At 37.1% G+C, this 20,147-nt stretch overlaps 1 protein-coding gene across 1 annotated transcript in view; it reads right to left on the minus strand.

Moving 5' to 3' along the window:
* Positions 1-20,147, minus strand: part of GPR143 (G protein-coupled receptor 143) — a 1,080,305-nt gene that overhangs the window by 66,771 nt on the left and 993,387 nt on the right. Inside the window, exon 7 of the mRNA XM_044072570.1 lies at positions 19,710-19,827. Coding sequence (XP_043928505.1) covers positions 19,710-19,827 — 118 coding nt within the window. The remainder of the gene's footprint in view (positions 1-19,709; positions 19,828-20,147) is intronic.

Raw genomic sequence — 20,147 nt, forward strand, 5'->3', positions numbered from 1 at the left:
TGCTGCTGCAGGCCCACGTTCTAGTACAAAAATGAAAGATTAAGCTCTGGAGGGTGTTTAAAAAAAATAAATGCATGCTGGAATATATAGCTGAGGTAGAAGATAATGAATATGCAAAAATGATTAAAATAAAGTATAAAAACAACAAATAGGACCATCACTGAAGTTAACCATTCTTGGAGAAATACAGTTCAAAACAATAAATCAAAAACTACAAGTATTCAATAAAATCCAAAGTTTACTCCAAGACCACAAAGCTTTTGGGCATAGCCCTTCTTCAGTGTGTATACAGTTTTTTCTGAGCATTTTATTATTTTGCTGCAAGGCTGAAATGGCATCCTAGTAGTTGCTCAGTATGGTCATCTACTTCATTATCCATTTTAAACACATTCTCAACAAACCTGCCCAGTTTATGATTAACATTTTGGACTTCTGGCAATATTGCTTCTAGCAATAACTTTTTACTATATTTAGACTGAAGGATGTCCTAATGTCCATCAAGGACACATTCTTCCTGTTTTTTCAACAGGCTTTTATCCCACTACCTACTTTTATTTTAGTCTGTTGCCAAATGTCATCATATTTATTAGATTCATTTATACTCACAGACCTTCTTATTGACTTCTCTTCAAGAAACTTGATGTATTGCTAGTGTACACAACTTTTTGAAGAGCAGTGACCAGATTTATATGTTGTTTATCAACACATTATACTGGAAGTCTTGGCAAAATATTTTTGATGTAGCTGTGACAATAATTTTAATGTCAGAGATATATGTTGCAGGCCTGATAAGTCTGCTAATTATTTATGTCCTTTTTCCTTTCTCTGCCTACCAAGCATCAGCCCAATCCAACTGATTGTGAGCTCATTTGTTTCTCATTGCAATGCCCACAGCAGGAACTTTGTCAGGGGTAGGATCTGACAGCAGGGGCCATTATCCAGACAGTCACATATGGGGGAAGCTTTTTAATGGCCTAATTCGTAAAGTCCGAATAACAGTTTAACATCTAATTAACCCACAATAATATCCCAATGACTTGTACATGCTTCTGTGTTTGATTCAAAATGTGGCTACTATGTGATTGATGTACAGCTTGTGATCACACAAATCTCAGCCTGTCTGTTGTGCTGTAAAACATCCAGTCAACTGAGTTTCACATATACAATGAGCAGGACTGCCTCTCCCTCAGGATGGGTAAGCTAGCATTAGTACTGACTACTTGCACCAGTCTTCTCCTGCCAGCTCTGCCTCAGCTCCCCCTCCAGTGCTGGGGATGCTAATCAATCCCTCCTCCTCCATTGCTGGGGATGCTAATTAATCCCTCCCCTCCAGTGCTGGGATTGCTAATCATACCCAGGTTGTCAGTGTCACATTCAGGGTTTCATTCCTCTGTACAACAGATCTAGCTAATCTAAAAATGTATCTAACATAAAAATAAGCACACACTACATTTTATACAGTTCTTTTGCGTTATTCCTGCTGACATTTAAAGTTTTCTCCCAACACTGTTTGCTTTCATCATGAACAAGGAAACAATCTTCTTTTTCTCAGAATGAACAATAAAATCCATCTTTTTTAAATAATGGAAATGCCATAGAATAAAACCAGGAGTTATGGATTTACATAAGCTTAGTCAAAGTTCACAGGTTCATAGAAACTTAATAGACTAATGGCCCAAGAGCCCGTACAAGCCTAGCCATATTTATCCCGAGTTTTCCCAATTGTTGATAGGTGGGTAAAGTTCACAGAGGTAAGGGTCTATGGTAGATAATACCAACTTCCTCTGCCCAGGAGGGACATGGGTGCCACCCCAGGAGTGAATTTGCCGTCACCAATTCATTAATTTAGGCTGTGTTTGAAGAGGGGCAGGGATGGGCTCTGTTTCATATGAATTAGAAGCTTGTTCCAGATAGGTAGCAGTCTCTGGGAGATGTATCTATTTCTCCAGCATGATATGTTCATGTCACAGACTAGATTAAGATCCCTGGAGCGAGAGACTGTCATGCAGTTTGATTTATGAATGTGTAACATTTCCATCATGGCCAGGTTAAAGACTGTCCTGTAAGCTAGGAACAGATCACCCCTTAGCAACCTGTAGTAGACAGAATACAGTGACAGGGCTTTCAGTCTTTCTGCATAAGACTTGTTTTGTGTACTCTGTAATTTCTTGGTGAGAAAACCCTGTGGTCTCTCCATTTTGTTGCAGGTGTCTGGTGAGGCATATGCAAAAGGGAGCACTGTACTCAATTATTAGTCTGGAGAGGACTGAGTATAATGGAATTATAACATCCTTAGGTCTAGATACGATGCCTTTACTTATAAGATGTGCCACATAGAAGGATTTCCTTCCTACTGTGGATACATGATGGTCAGAGTTCAGATTGCTATCAACCTGAGTACCCAGATCACATACCACTGGGTCTACTCTTGAGGGGGTGGTGTCTATAATGTAATTAGCAGGGATGTCAGCTTTCTCTAAGGGAATAATAATGCATTTTTTGCATTTAGGTTTAATCTGTGGCTTTGGCTCCAATCATTTATCTGTGTTAACCCTGCCTGCAGTATAGTAACATCACTGGGGGACTCAATGATTGCTCCCAGTTTGCAATTGTCAGCAAACTTGGTCAGCCACAGGCCACCCAAGTTTGCTTGGACTTCTGAGAAAAAAATTCTGAACAGTAAGGGGCCCAGCACAGAACCCTGTGATATGCCAGTGGTGGCTGGTCTTTTGCTACAGGTGAAGTCACCCACTTTGACAGTATGTGTCTTGTCGGTGAGCCAGTTGGCTACCCAGCTGGTAATGTAGAGGTTAATTACCAATTGGGAGAGTTTCTCTATAATACCTGAATGGAGGATTGTGTCAAATGCCTTGGCTAGGGCAAGACAGGTGGTATGCACTGTCTTTCTCTTGTCTAGGGCCTTGGTGACTTTCTCAAAGAAGTAAACCATGCTTAACAGGCATGATCTACCTTTAATGAATCTGACCTCAGTTGGGTCCAGAGTTTTGGAGATTATTTATGTCCTTGTTAATAAGGTCCATAATAATTCTTTCCATGGCCTTGCAGTTGAGGCTTATGGTCCTATAATTCCCAGGGTTGGTTGATGGTCCCCCTTTGTGCAGAGGGATTACTGTTGCTGTCCTCCATTCTGCCGGAACATAGCCTGTTCGCAGACTGTGGTTAAACAAGGATCCAAGTGGGTCTGCTAGGCCATGTTTTAAGTTGTTTAAAAGGCAACCTGGGATGCTGTCTGGTCCCACTGATGTTGTGTTTTTGGCCTTTGTCAGCACCGAGGTGAGATCTGCTCTCTGTAAATAATAGGCTGAAGAATGGTGGCATGTATACTTTGGGGGGGGGGGGTTGACTGGAGAGGATGGGAGATGAAGTTTGCTCCAAATCTGTCAGCTAGCAGGTTGGCTATTACAGCCAATTGAATATGGGTGGTGCCATCTGCAACCAGTTCAGCGTATAGCTGGATATTAGATGTTGGATGTAGTTAAAGAATGCTTTGTGATTATCCTTAGCTAGAGAGGCTATTTTAACTTCAGAAGTAGCTTTGGAGGACTTGGCATGATCTCTAATTTGTTTGCTTAATATAGAGAGGGACTTCTTCCTCTGCTGAGCCAGTTCCTCTTGTTCTTGGACATTAGTTTCTTTCTCTTGTTGTGTAACCTGTTTATACCAGGGATTCACCAGGATGGCTTGTTTTTTCAGACCTGGTTTTAATCTGATCTGGTCAGGTACAGCCGATTCTATACAATTGCTTAGATGGTTACACATGGCATTGGTGTATGTTTCTGCATAGGAGTCCATGTTGTCTGTACTCGAGAGAGTTTGGAAACTTCTTATACCATCACTTAGTAGGAAGTAATTTGCCTTTGAAAAATTCTTAAGTGTTTTTGAGCTTGGTGGGGTATCTGGTCTTATAATTACATCAAATGAGACTGATTTATGATCTGATCTTACTGGTGAGGACATCAAACTGTGGGGGGTGCATTGTTCTCCACTGTTAGTGATACTATGTCCAGGACATCTGAGCCTCTTGTGGGTGTGTTGATTAACTGTTCCAGAGCATTTGCACTGACAAAGTCCAAGAACCTCTGAGCCAGCATGTTTTCGGTAGTGTATGTTTCCCAGTTGATGGTAGGATAATTAAAATCACCCATGTTTAAGGTGTTGGGCTGTATGGCAAGTGACTCCAGTATGTCCAGGTATCTGGTATGCTTTTCCTGTTTCATGGTGGGGGACATATCATTAGCTATGATGTGGTATAGTTAATTGGACATGGAGTAGCTCAAGAGACTCATACTGTTTGACCAGTCTAGAGGTATACTTATCCTTTTTTTTTTTCAAACACCTTTATTGAATTATCACTTGTGACACAGGCAAATTTACATTCATATAAAACTAATCAAACTATATTAATGTAACAAACATTATACTTCACATAAATTGCTATATATCATATAACCTAAGCAACATTACATACATTATTCAATTCCTGACTTTTTTAAATAAGAAACATCTTTATGAAACCATCACTTACTACATAGCCAGTCATACATTTATATAAATGAAAACAAACCACACCAACACACTCCTAGTTGCAAGCATTTTACATCACTTATAATCTACCCAATCTTTCTCACTCAGACATTACATAGCTCATTTAAGTCTGCCACCTTTTAAACCTTATTCCACCCTTGTATGTATTGTTCCCACAATTCACATTTTTTCCTGTGTAGTTTGCTCCTACGTTTTTCTAAAGATCTCAGTTTCAGTTGTTTTATCTCTGTTACTATATTCACTACTTCCAATAAAGTTGCTTTAGATTTTGATTTCCATTTTCCAGTACAGTAATTACTTTTTTGGCAGCCACCATTATTAGACACAAGGCGTAACCAAGTCTAGGCAATTCCGATTCTGTATTATAGATCAGAAAAATCATCTCCCTCATCAGACCAATCTGCCCACCCAGCATCTCTGTCAGTGCATCCTGTAGGGAATCCTTAAAGTGCGCCAACTCACCGCACTTCCAGACAATATGTTTCCAGTTACCTATTTCTTCCCCTTTACACATCCAACATTTGCTGTCTGCCTGAGAAAAAAATTCTCTGGCATCTACTTGGGATATAAAAATTTCTATGTAAACATTTCCAGGCAAAAATCCTAAATTATCTAGATTTTGTTGCATATTTGGAGACATACATATATCCTCCCAATGTTTCTTTGTGAATTGCTTATCCATTCTCTTTTCCCAATCCTTTCTAACCTCCTCTGATTGATTCTTATAGTTATCATACAATATTTTATATGGTCTACTAATTATTCCTTTTTTAATGGCAGCTTCTGTTCTAGATTCTGTTAAAAGCTCTACCATGTTGGTCTTTTGTTTATGACCCCCTATGTCTTCCTCTTTGCCTATACTCTGATATCAATCCCTGATAGGGAGGGCAATCTGCAACTGCAGTCCAAATAAATTCTTGATGTCTTCCCATTGTGTCATGTTTTGCCTCTCTCGTTATTTGCTCCCAATAGCTTGGTTCCTTCGCCAGTTTTCTCCAATAAACTCCAGCCCCCCCTTGCCTATTGTCTGTACCCCTAATTGCAGTCATTTTTATCAGCAGAATCTTTCTCCATTCCCATGTTGGATTATTTCTTAGAATACTTTCTGCTACTTTATGGATATAATATTCTGTATGATTATTGTTATTCTCCTTAAAGGCCTGCATCCAAAATCCCAGTCTCTCCTTGTTTCTTGAGCTTCCCCCTGTTTCATCATCTCTTTCTACTTTGAATTATAGTTTGCTGCTTGTGCTATGTATAAGAGTCTTAACTGTGTAGCTCTAAAATACACCTTCAGATTGGGTAATCCCAATCTTCCCTGTTCTACTGGAAGAATCATCTTATCCCACTTAACTCTTGCCATCTTCCCCTCCCAGATAAAGCCCTTTAGCTATTTATTAATTGCTATCCACAACTTCTCCTCCAGTTGATAAAAATATGCCTGACCTGTGTATAAGACTAAAAGGACTAAAAATATTTTAACTACTTGTATCTTACTATCAATATCCATATAAAAAAGCTTCCAATTTCTCAGTTTTTGTATTATCTTTTGTTTAGTCTCTTCCCACATATTCTTAGCTGCCACACTAGAATAATTTTTAATCCATACTCCTAAATACTTCATTTTATCATGTCCCCATAAATATGGATATTTCTGAATCAGTTCATGTGTGGGCACATAATTTACCAGTATTGCCTTTGTTTTATCTTCATTAATTTTGTATCCTGAAAAGATATGAAACTGTCTGAAAATGTTCCACAACACTGTAATGTCTTTTTGTTTTTTTTCAGGTATAAAATAATATCATCTGCAAATTAATCCAGCTTTTCTTGACTACCATACCAATTATAGCCTTGAATTTTTGAGACCCTTATTTTCTTTGCCAGTGGTACTAAATATAATGCAAATAATAAAGGGGAAAGAGGACACCTGTGCCTGGTTCCTCTGCTCAAGCACAAATTATCAGTGAGGACCCCACCCACTTTAATTTTCACCTCCGATCCCTGATATATCCTAATCAACATTATCATTTTTTCCAGCAATGCAAATGCTTCCATTGTCCTGCTCATAAAGTCCCAGCTTACACTGTCAAATGCTTTTGCTGCATCAAGACCCACCAAAAACAATTATATTTTTTTACATTCTGCTTCCTTCTGGATCATCAATGTTCTGTTAATGTTGTAAAATGTTTGCCTCCCCTCAACAAAACCACATTGATCCATATCTATCAGTTTTGGCATTACTTTTGCCATTCTTTTAGCCATTATAGACATGAGCACTTTATAATCATGGTTTAATATTGAAATAGACCTGTATGAAGCTGGATCTGATGGATCTTTACCATCTTTAGGTATTACAGCTACCGCTGCTTTTTCCAGGGCAGTGGTACGTCTTCTCTTAACATACTGTTAAAATCTTCCAGATCTTTACCAGTTATTTTTCCTCCTAGCATCCAAACTTCCACAGGAATGCCATCTATTCCTGGGGACTTTCCTGTAGATTGATTATACATCACAATTTTATGTCATATCCTCCTATCCTAACCATTAGCAACTGTGCCTCATCTACCTCTAACCTTGGCATATTTAATTCTTCCATAAACATTTCCATTTGTATCTATTCTTGATTTTCATATTTTTCTGCTTTATAGACTCTCATAAAATTTCTGAAAGATTTCTAATACCTCTACAAGAGCACTTGTTACCTTCAATGTTAAAGGCTCCCTTATTTTCTGCCCAACATTCTGAAGTTGATCCTCTACTTGATCTGTGAGATACCTCCTGTTCTGCAACACTTTAACATTTGTCAGTCCCTCTAAATGATTCTTGTTACTTCATAACCATAGCTCCCTTTCTTTTATTTCCACCCTATTTTTAAACTCCACCTTAATTTTATACCACTCTCCAGCTATATTTTCAAAAGAAATTTCTGTCCTCTCTAACAGCTCCTGAATAATCTCCACTACCCATTCCTTGAGTTCCTTTCTTTTCAACAGATAGGTGGGAAAGTGCCAGTGTCTCATTTTTATTTCATTATCCTCTGCTTTTATTTTAGCTATTATTGGTGCATGATCTCAAATAGTTATTGGGTGAGTATCACGACCTTCAGTTAAATGATCATGTTCATGTGAAATGTAAATTCTATTTAGCCTAGACCAGTTTTTCTATTTTGGGGAATAATATGTAAATTCACTCTGAACTCCTATTACTGAATCCACATCTTCCATGCCAAATATTTTCATAAATTTCTTTAAAAATCCAACCTCCTTTGTTATATTTTCCCTTCTCACCCCCCCCCCCCGGTACATCTTCACTGCTGTAAATCAAATTCCAGTCCCCACCTATAAGTAATATTCCTTGCTGAAAACTGATTATTTCTCCGAGAATTTTCTTAAGCTCCATTACAACAGTTTTATGTGGAATGTAAATACATGACAGTGTAATCCTCCTCCCTTGCTGGTAGCCCCTTAGCATTACAAATATGCCATTATTATCTTTTTTTATCTTCTTCTATCACTACTGGAGCTCCTCGTGCAGTTAATATAAGTTGTCCTCTTTTCCTTTGTCCCAGGTACTTCGCTGAATAACCTCTAGCAAATTCACATTTTCAGTTCTTTCTAAGTATTATCTCCTGTAACATAGCCATTTGTACTAGGATGCAAATGTCCAAAGGTTATGATTGGATTGGTGTTGTGAAGAATATTGGTCCAGAGCCCAGATCGTACATTGTGGAATCACAAGGAGCAGTTTTTAGGTAGAATCAGAAACATTTGAGACCAGTGTCTGAGCCTATACCACATCACATAGCCTATGAGAAAGACTCTTTATCTCAGAGTGAGTTGTCCAGTGTTCCAATTCCTGAGGAAGTTCCAGAGGACATTCCCATTCCTGTGATGAACCCAGAAGTTCCTAAATATGAGTTGTGCACCACAAACAGTCCCTGTTACTAAATTTGGTCCAGATTGTTATGTTACAAAATATGGTCACATTTCTAAACCCTGTAACAAATATAAAGCAACTTGGACATGAACATTGTGTTTTGTTTCTAATGTCTATAGTAATGCATGTCTAACTCTAATATTGTTTTTATAAAGGGCAATTATTTTAAGAGGGAGGTGTGTAACTGTAAGAAGCTATCCAAAGGCTTGCACAAGTGTATAAATACTGAGCACGTGCAAGCCTGGCTGCCATTTTGTAGTAAGCCATTGAGATTGAGTTATATTTTATGATGCTGCTATCCATCCTGATGCGTTTCTATTAAATCATCTAAACAAAATACCCCAGCTGCTTGTCATCTATGTTAGAGAGAGATGAGTGACGGTTCATTGCTCTTTCTTGTTTGTATTTATCTGTGACATTAAAGAAAGCATTGTATTAAAAATTATTATTCCCACCTTTTATGTATAACACCTTTTTGTTAAATGCCTAGTTCCAGTTTTTGTGCTACATGCATACACTGTTTGGCAATTTTAACTTTTATATAGTTGTTTCTTGTCATTTCCATTTGAGCCTATGTCACATCTTAAAAAAATTTTGTTTTATTGAAAGCACGCAAAAAAAAACCCACATCCCCAATAACCCCCTAAAACCTATTAACTTAATACTAACACACAAAACTATGTACACCTTTACGTATTGAAGTTTTACCCTCCTAATAGGAACAAAAGTCCCAAACTGACAGCCACACTCACAGACTTTAGTTAAGCTGAAAGAAAGGAAAGGTTATCCATGCTAAGACACATGATGCAGCCTGTGCTTCTACTAAAGTGCTGATTGGTTTTGTCTTATCTTTATAGCTTTCCCAGATGTGAAAACCCCTGAATGTTTTCAGAGAACATTAACTACCATGGGAAAATCCCTGAATTCTTTCAGAGAACATTATCTCTTAGCCAGTTTCTCTTTTCTTTTTTTCCTCAGCCACTCACTCTCCACCATACTGTAGCCAGTTTCTATTTATCAGATTGTCTCCATGGAGACATGAGAAAACCAGGCAGCCAGTTTCTCTTTATCAGATTGTTTCCATGGAAACATGAACACCAGCTGCAAAACTGTTATTGAGCATACATGTATTTGCTAGAATAAAGCCTCATAATATTCAATGTTATTTTTCATTTGCTTGGTCTCTTTTAGAACTTGTTACTAAATCAATCTAAGGTCTTTAATTCAGTCATTCCCCCATACAAGAATGAAAAAAAAAAGCAAATTAATTTTTCTTTTATCATGCTTTTTAATCAGGCTTTTTTACATTACAGTGCCTATATTTCTTAAAACTGAACAAGAAGAAAGAGAGAAGAAGGGAGAAAGAAAATAAAAGAAAAAAGAACAGCAACACCTGTTTACAATCTCCATTACACTGAAAAATAGCTGAACAAAAACTTTACTTTATAACATGTAAAGAAAACCACATGCCACAAAATTTTATTTAAGAGAAAAAAATCTTTACTTACAGTTAACTTTCTTCCTCCTCTTCTCCTCCCTAAAGCACTTTTCCAAACCTTAATGGCATGAAGTAGGGCATATGCTTTAGAGTCCCCCACAAGTCCAACAAATTCTGAAAAAGACCAATATTTCCATATTTTCTTGTTCTGTTATGTTTCACAAATATAATGATTGCATTGTAATCCCATATTAAGTTACTGGTTTTATCACTGCTCATCTCCAAAATCCTGTCTCTGCTTCATTTCCAACATACTCTCAATTGTTCTAGTCAACTCTCATGCACACTTCCTTCTCTCCAGCATTTTCATTAAAAAAATTGAAAAGTTTGACAGGCACAGTCTCTCTGTGGTCTTTATTACCAGAACGAGAAGCAGAATCTCCTTTTGTTTCACAGCTTATTTTTTTTGTTGGACAAACTTTTGTATTTTCCTCCTTAGGATGTACTTCATCAAAAAATGCTTTTGTTCCTCCAGGGAAGAATACCTTGAAGACAGCTGGGTACAGCAGTTTGAATCTCACACCTGCATCTTGACATTCCCTGAACAGTGGAATAAATTTGCTCGTCTTCTCTCTGGTGAACAATGAGTAATCATTCTCCACAAAAACTCTGCTGTCTCTCACTTTTAGTATTTTGTCCTTCTATCACAGTTTTGCCAAAATCAACTCCTTCTGCTGGTAGTATTGCAGCTTTACTATTAAAGGTCTAAGTTGTTTTCTTATAGCCAGGTATGGAGCATACACACAATATGCCCTTTCAACTAACAATTCCTGCTGTGGAATACCAGTTCAGTTGCTTATTTGTGCTTTCATAAAATTACTGCAGTCTGTTCCTTCCAGCTTCTTTGGTATAGTTGAAAATTTCAGGTTTTCCCTAAGTAGTCTGTCCTCTAATTCTATTATTTTTTAAACATCTCTTCCTGAGCAGTCTCATATTTAGTCAGGCTTTTCTTCATTTCATCCTCTGAGTTTTGCAGCTTCATCTTATCATCTGAATATCTGTTTAAAGCTTCTTCTATTTTTACAGACTTTTGTTGTTTGTGTTGATATACTCCATCAGTGTTTTGTTTATTTTAACCAGGTCTGTATGCAGTTATCTTATATCTTCCTGTAGGTTATTGGAAGTCATGTCTGAAGGTTGCATTGCTTTTTGCTGAAGAGCTGCAGGACTTTTCCCAGTCAGTGTTGTTTCCTCACTTTTTGTAGTTGATTTATTTCCATTTTTTTTGTATTTTTTATTCCTGGCATTCAGGCAGTGCACTTACTAGCCAGTTACTGAAATTTACCCATAAACAGAAGTCTACTCTCCTTCTCTGCTTAGTTTCTTTTTTCATACTGGGAGAGTTGGAAATAAGAGTTACTCAATGTGCAGCCATCTTAGAAGGCCAGAAGTCCTTAATGAAGATGGATACACCTCCTCCTTAGGTTCTTTTATGCTCAGTTTGTGGTCTGAACATATGGAAGGCATTGTAGCCGTGCAGGCTAAGGTGCTTTCCACGCCATTGAACCATGTCTCAGTGACTGGAGAGATGTCAGCATCTTCCAAAGTAATTAGTGCTTCCAGGGAGTGCAGTTTCTTGCTTAGACTCCTGTCATTAATCAGCAGTACCTTGAGTTTATCTAGACAGGAACCACCAAGTTGTTAGCGACTGTTGAAAATTAGAAAGAAGCTAATTTTCAACAGTCGCTAACAACTTGGTGGTTTCAGTGTTTGGTTCGGGTGTTCCGAATTAGTTTTTTACTTTTATCTAGACAGGATTTTGTTATGTTGGGAGGTTGGTTATCTTGATATTGCATAAAAAGGCACAACAGAGTTGGCTAATGGTTTTGCCAGTATCGAAAAGCCTAGAGAAAACAGGTGCAGACCATCTCTGGCAAAGCAGCGTAGCCTTTCGACCATGTCTTCCCAAGCTGACAGATATTGTATCCCCTTGGACTGACACCAGAAGTAAGCCAATTGTTAAAGTCAATCATTTTTTGTTTGTATTGTGGCATCATCCTTGGGTAAGGTAGAATGCTGAAAAAGGCTAGGCTTATACCTGCCTGTGACACATAATCTGAGAGCTCAGCCATGTCTCTCTTCATATAGTCTAGTGAGGTCATTCACTCCCACATAGACTATGATGGAGTCATACCAGTACATGTGCTTGAGTGCCTTGAGTGCTTGAGTGACTTGACAGATCCTGGCACTTGACAGGCCGCTAACTGTAACCGACTCCTTAACAAGCCTGTTAAGGGGAACATCTGTGTGTCTCACAAGGGAGTTACCTATGTATAATACCAACCAAATGAAAGCAAACAGGGAAACCAACTTAAAAGAGAACAAACAACTTATTACAGCCACAAGAGAGGACAACTGTTTCACTGTGTAACATCTGTATCTAAAATAGAACACTCCTATTTAAAGACTCTTTTAAGGATATTTATTGATATATGATGAATAATTAAACATCAAACAAATATATCTGCATTAATTTCAAACAGCTATCCATATATTCTCTTGTATAGCTCAATCTCATGGATAAGTTGAGGAGCAGGCTTGAGACAAAAATCTATTAAAATTCACTGAACAAGGTATACATCTAGGGATTAAAGCTAGTGAAAGGCTATAAGGCATGCCAGTCTTTAAAATATAAAAACATTAAGAAAAGAATGCTGGTAGTATCTCATACATGTCCCATCTGTTAAATTGCGTATGGTTAAGTGAAGTGTCAATGAGACATGGCAGTCATCAAAACATAAAGTATTAAGTGTTTTCTGCCTTATACTGCTGTTTTAATAACTGTCATATAGTTTGGCATATTGCTTATATGCCAATTTATTTTCATAAATATCTTGCCTTGTTCATGAGTATATATATGGTATGTTTCAAATACTGTATAAGGCAAGGAAAGTTTGAAGACCCATTCACTGTTTAAAAAAAATGATTTATTTATTCCAGGTACTTGTGGACTGTAAAATATGCATTTGACAATTTATCTCAGTGTAGATGTAGAACAAATGCTGACTAAAGGACAGATAAGAAGTGCATAATCAAGGGGACAATTCTAAAATACAGCATAAAATGGATATATGGAACAAAGAGAATCTTTCAGGAGTAATATCAGGCAGAGTCTACATATATTTTCATATCCCTTTCCTAAATGTGTGTATTCTCATATGCATCCATTATTTAGTAACTTTTATAAAATGGGCTTAATTTCTAAGACATTTCTTCTTCTTGCATTCTTTAAGTCTTTATTGCTAAACTAATTATATCTACTGGATTTATACTGACACATGTCTGTTAGGGTCAATACTCCAAAGCAAGTCATTCATAATTATAGTGATATATGTCTGTGCTCTAGCTACAGGTTCCAAGGATGCATAGGACATCCGATTTTATGAAGACCTGCAGCACCTTCTGGATATAACCCCAAGATATCACAATTGTCATATGTGACTGTAGTACTAAAATTGTTAGTCAGTGATCAAGTGGAATAGTGGGAAAGTTTGGCGTTAGAGTATGAAAAAAAGTGAGCCATAGAATAGCAGAATTGTGCCAAGACAATTCACTGGTCATAGCAATCTATTTATTTCAACAGCCTAGGCAATGATTTTACATAGCTATCACCAGCTGGTCAATATTAAAATCAAATAAAGTATATACTTTGCTGGCAAATATGGAAGAGCTCTATATAATCGGCATAAACAAGACCTGGAGCTGAATGAGGCAAAACACAGATGAAAGTGATTAGTACTGATGGACAGAGTTCCTGAGGAACTATAGAGATAAGTCTGTGATATTGTCCAGGAGGTTACAACAAAAATATTCCAAACTACTAGAAGATTATGAATCAAACGTTTTGGCTGCAGAGGCTTTTGAAATAGTTGTGGAATGAAGGAGAGTAAAATACTATAAAAATATGTAAATATGTTAAATAAAATGCATTGTTTTGGTGAATAGCAATGAGAGATAAAGAGGCAAATGTAAATGAAGAGTGCAAATGACTGGCAAAAGATAATAGAAAAAAAGATATTTCTTCAAAAAGATTGGTGATATTAAGAGAAATGTCCAAGTAAAAATAGGCATGATAAAATACGATTATGCGAGGGGCACAAAAGAGACAGGAGATATTAAGAAGAGGTGGCAAGACGATACAGAACTATATAAGAAGGATCTAACACTCCTGATTCATATTATGGTATTCTCTCTGATGCAGAGCCTACTATCCTGAAGAGTGAAGTTAAATGGTCTATAGAAAGTCTTGTGCCAATTATGAAGAACAAAGTGCACATAGCTAGAAACCTCTATCTTATGCATGGTAAACCAAACTACAAAATTCACACAGAAAAAAATCATTGAGACAGTGGGTTGCAAAAAAAATGTTTATTTAATACATAGTGAAAATATCTTAGGCAACAGCCATAATAAGAAAAGACCAATTTTACTAGCTAGCTGCCAGCAAGAGATATTGAAGATGCAAGCCCTCTTTTCCTCTTGTCATCTTCCTGAATGTCCCAAATTTTCTTCACCATATTGTCTTCTGCATTTATGCACATACGCCCAAACAACTGTAATCTGTTTTCTTTGAACTTCTCTGTAATTGGAGCTACTTGAGCTTCTACTCTGATGTCCTTATTTCTTCTTCTCTCCCACTATCTGTATTGTGGCCATCTCAGACATTTCATCTTCAGCACCTCTAGCATCCTCAACTGCTTTGCCTTCATTGTAGAGGTTTCTGTACTGCACAGTACTGCTATCGCATCATTGGTTTGTACGTCTTATGTTTCAGCCTCTTTGTCATTCTTCTGTCATGCACTACCCCTGACACTCTGTACCAGCTGGCTACAGCCCATCTGATTCTAGCTTTGTCCTCCTCATTCAGACTTCCCTTTTCCTCAACCCCCCACCCCATACTTGAGGCTATTAACTGGTTCCACTATATCTCCTATCTCAATTTTCAGCTTTTGATTTCACCCCTTTGTTATCATTATACTTGTCTTATATGTACTCAGTTTCACCCCATGTGCTTTCAGTTTTGAATTCCATCATTATCATTTGTTGAAGCTCTTGTTCAACATCTGCCTGTAATGCCACAGCATCTACATATAGCAGATGTATTGATCTGTCTCTCCCCTGACCTATTTGCTAATGTAGTATGAACAGCAGTGGGCTTAGAGCTGAACCTTGATGCTGCTAACACCACCAGTTGTCTGACTAAATACAGTAGAGCTTGCTAATTACCCATTACCAGTGATATGTATCTCATCCAAGTTGTGTTAAAAAGAAAACTGGAAGATCATTTTGTGTAATGTGGATTTATCAAAGGGTGCAGATACCTCTTTCACTTATAAAAGGAGTCATAATGTAAAATCCTTGTTAGAAGGTCAACAAAGAAGACCATCAAGCACACAGAACTCTTTTGGCACCTACAAGTGTGGAAAATCAAGGCAGTGCCACTTCATATTAAACAGTTCAAACATATATATCAAGGCACTGGATCTTCATGTGTGGGCTAAAGACAGGTACAACTACAATTCACAGGGAGTAGTATTCCTGGCCACCTGTGATTCCTGCTATGGATTTTATGTAGGAAAAACTTTAAGGAAACTAGATAGGAGAGTGCATGAACACACTTTAGCCATTAAAAAAGGACAGTGGCATTGCTCTGGCTAAGCATTCTCTCACGTGTCCGAATTTCAGAAAATTTCAGTTCTTTGTACTGGAGTCAGTGAGCATGGACAAATTTGTTGAAAACTATAATGTTCTACTAGAATTCCCTGAGTCCAATTGGCAAATTAGATTATAGGCAAATAAACCTCCTGGAGATAATGATTTTATTAATATAAAATGCTTTCTGTTAGCACAAAAACTGTGAAATGATTTTGTGTTGTTCAAAAGTCCTTTTCTGACTAAACATTGCGTAGAGCATTGAGTGGTATAATTTTGAAGCATTTGTTGCTTCATAGATTTTCACTGCATGATTACATTACCTATTTCATTAAGTATGTTTTTAGATACACTATTTCTTTAAATTTACAAGTTGTTCACAGAATTATTTAATTGGCTCAAGAGAGTCATGTGATGTCATGACTCCATTTTTAAATGTTAGGTTTAATTTTGTATTTTTATCTCTGAAGACATTCAAGGATTTATTAAATGAATGAAAGTGCGTAGTTAATCTAGAGCAGTGTTTGGAGATTGTTTCTTTTACTGGCTTCAGTGGAATTGTTTTGTTATTCTTTGTACTTGTGTCATTTGGTCCTTGTACATATCCTGTACTAATTCAACCAATACTTCTGGGACTTTGAACCACTGAAGGACTGCCCAAATCAGGCTTCTTAGGACCTTGTCATATGCTTTCTCCAAATCTAAAAATGGCCTCTTTCATCAGTTATAGTTTTTTCCTCAATTACCTGTCTCACTGCAACCACTGGGTCAGTTGTGCATCATCCAGATCTGAATCCTAACTTTTTCTCCCATTATACTTTCTACTACTCTGCATATTCATTTATCAGTCTCCATCTCCAGAACATTCATGCTGTATGACAGGAGTTGAAACTCTGTACTGCCCACAGTTGTGAATTTCCCCTTTGTTCTTGTACACTGACACTAGAATGGTTATTCTCCAGTCATCTAGGATATGCCTTTCTCATCCAACCGCTTGATCATATCTACCATGACCTTATCTGAAATTGCTGCTTTCTCTGACTTAATTTTCTTTAGTGCTGTTATTACTTCTTCTAGGCTGGGTTCCTCTTCTTCTTTCATCATAGGCTGTGTCTGGGGAAGTGCACCTTCTGTGGGGTTTTCTTTATATAAAAGCTGCTGGAGGTACTCCTTCTAACTGCATTTGATGTCATCTGGACTGGTTTGCTGTTTTCTGCTGACTTCCCTTATGAAATGTGTCTGATGACGATCTTCTTTATCATTCTGCCTTTGGCTTACAACTGATAACGTTTCTTTGTGCCATCTGTCAAGTTACTTTTCAGAAGCTGGTAGAGTGCCTCTGATGTTTTGTTCTTTGCTATTGCAACTTATCCCTTAGCTTCTTTGTTAGCCAAGCAGTATTCCTTTTTAGCCTAGTCCATCTTTTCTGTCTCCCACATTTTCCTGAACTCCTTCTTTCTTTTGATGACTTCCTGGACTTCTGCATTCCACCACCAGATTTTCTTTTGCACCTTATTTCCAACAGCCCTTGGTCAATAAGCTACTGGCCAATTGTTGTCCAATTGCCCAGCTTGGGTTATCTGGGATAGCTCTGTTGCATGAAAGCTGGATGTAAAACCACTCAACTTGCCAAACATAAACTATAGGTTTACGGACAGGCTGCAGCTTGGAAGAAGATAACATGATAATAAGGAGGAGACTAGCATCCTCTGTTTCCTGTTGACAACATGGAATGTCAGTGCAGCGAATGCACTTAGCTAGGATCCACAGTCATTGACAGTTTTTTTTTCTAGTGCTCAAAGCCTTTGAAGATGGTGATTGTAGCCAAGAAATTAAAATATTCTTGTTTCTTTAGAGGAAAGCTATCAATGAGCAAAGTCATCAAATTTTCAACAGAGGTTTATATTGTCAAAACCATAGTTTTCTCAGCAATAACATATGGCTGTGTGAATTGGACTATATTGGCTATGCACTAAAAAATCAACGCATTTGAACTATGGTGTTGGAGAAAAAATTTGAGAATGCTGTGGACTGCAAGAATATCACATCTATCAATATTTAAAGAAATATTTAAGGTCTGAAAGGCTGAAAGGGTAATTAAAACTTCAATAATTTGAGCACATAATGGTCGGCCATGGTGGTGCAGTGGTTAGCGTTGTTGCCTCACAGCAAGAGATTCTCTGGTTCAATCCTCAGCTGGGGTCCCTTCTGTGCAGAGTCTGTATGTCCTCCCTGTGGTCACGTGGGTTTCCTCCGGGTGCTCCAGTTTCACCCCAAAGACATGCTGTAGGTGGATTGGACACTCGAAATTGGCCCTAGGCATGAGTGCATGCATGTGTGCGCCTTCTGTGGAAGGTTGGGGGCAGGGCTGGCAACTTGACACCGTAAAACTCTACTGCCAATCTTGAGCAGACAGGTGATCCACTGTGGTGACCCCTAACTGGGAAAAGTCGAAAGAAGAAGAAGAAGAATTTGATCACATAATGCGAAGAAAGGGTTCACTAGAGAAGATATTACTGCTGAAAAAGATTGAAAGCAAAAGAAGATGGGTCTACAGAGGCTGAAATGGAAAGGTAGTATTACTGAAACAATGAATATAAATTTGCACCAACTTAAAGAAACAGCTGTTTACAGATAGGTCTTGGCCAAACAACTAAAGAACAACAGCAAAATCAAATCAATAGAAACTAGACTTTTCAAACAATGCTTCTTTGAAATTAGTTATCCATATTTAACTTTAAGATGAACTGTACAAAGCTACTTCAGTCCAGGACACATAATTATGTAAATAAGTATGTGTGTACTTTGATAAATAATAAAACATTCATATAATACAAACAGTATTAGTTGTATGCACATCATATCATCTGATCAGCTATGGATACTGTGGGGGGTTTTTATGTGATTTAACAGGCTGCAAATTAATATTGCTTCCTTAGTGAAATGAAATTTTTGGATGAAAGCTTACCAATCTTAATAATTAATAAAATTTTACTTTCTTCAGAATTTGGGGTACATATTTTGTGCGTAATATTTTTTTTTCTACCAAGTATGTTGACAGATATTTAAAGCTAGTCACTACTTTTATCTTTGTCACATACTCACTTGCACTTTTGATTTGCCTGTTGTGTGCTCCTTGCGCATTTTAACTCTTGAGACTGATGTTTATGGATCTATTTCCATTCTGTGACATGGGGCAGACTTAGAGTTGATTAAGTAAGTTAGGGTAGATGGGTATGGATGAGCTGTAATCCCTTCAAAGAAAAGAAATATTTCTACTTTTCACCAGATAATAACTAAATGGTGAAACCATTGTTTTGTAAAAACTACTTATACCAATTAAATGTGCAAGTAAACTCTTTAATTAGCTGTCGCATTATCTGCTTTTCCACAACTTTTACTGGAAAACTCAACATGGACCTGAAATTCTGTCTCCCTGAATGCCTAAAGAAAAAAAAAATCTCACAGAATTGGGAATGTTATTAAAGAATAATAATTCTACAACAGCAAGAGCAGCAAAGAATAAAAAAATGAGTGTTTAGATATTTTTTTTGTAGTACTTTATTAGTTTTTCTTTTTTTCATTTAATGATTTGTAACTTTTTGGGTAATAGTGTTTTCATGTTTATGTTAACAGCATAACTGAAGAATTCCTGGTGAACACTATATATTAGGTTTAAAAACAGAAATAAAATGATTGCATGAGATCCTTAGCTTCTTGTGTTTGTGCTGCATTTCATTGTCACCATTTTGGGGAAGGACTTAATGCTGATTTCAGTATAATATGTCTTTATGTCATTTTATTTTATATTTATAAAGCATATATGTGACACTCACCGAGTTTATTTATTTATTTATTTTTTATCTAACTGTACATTAACACACTCATACATTTTTGCACTGTACTAACTTAGCAGACTTGCTATGTGCATTTAGTTTATACAAAATCAAAACCACTCCGAATATAGCACATACTTATGTTTAAAGCATCAGTCACATATCATACGAAAAAAGCTCATTACATTCATTTTCTTTATCTGTTTCAATCCACATACCATGATAAACCACGTGACCAAAGCTGCTTTTCTGACATCCTTTAGGAAACTTTCCCTGATGTCTGGCTGCATTTCAAGGTAGAACAATAGACACTCATTAACAATGTTTGGAAGCCAGCTGTGACAAAAATAAAACATATGTTTAATAGTTTGCATATCATGATTTTGTTAGCAAGACATTGAAATGGACACAGTAAAATCATTGTACCAAAAATAGTACTTAATAATAAAGGAAGCTGAGAAATTTCCATCATTTTGAGTTGTACGCACACCATCATAAACATTTAACACTTCTTGAAGAGGATCAGTATAAGCCTTTTGTAATGGCCAAAAGCAGTGACATTTAAGATACATAATGCTGTTTGTTTAGATATATAATAATAGCTCCAAATTTCTGTCACCTTGGCATGTAAAATGGGTGACGGGTATTGGAGCATT

The sequence above is a fragment of the Protopterus annectens genome, chromosome 5.part0 (genome assembly GCF_019279795.1).
Source record: "Protopterus annectens isolate FY-2018-M chromosome 5.part0, PAN1.0, whole genome shotgun sequence".
In the NCBI taxonomy this organism is placed as follows: domain Eukaryota; kingdom Metazoa; phylum Chordata; order Ceratodontiformes; family Protopteridae; genus Protopterus; species Protopterus annectens.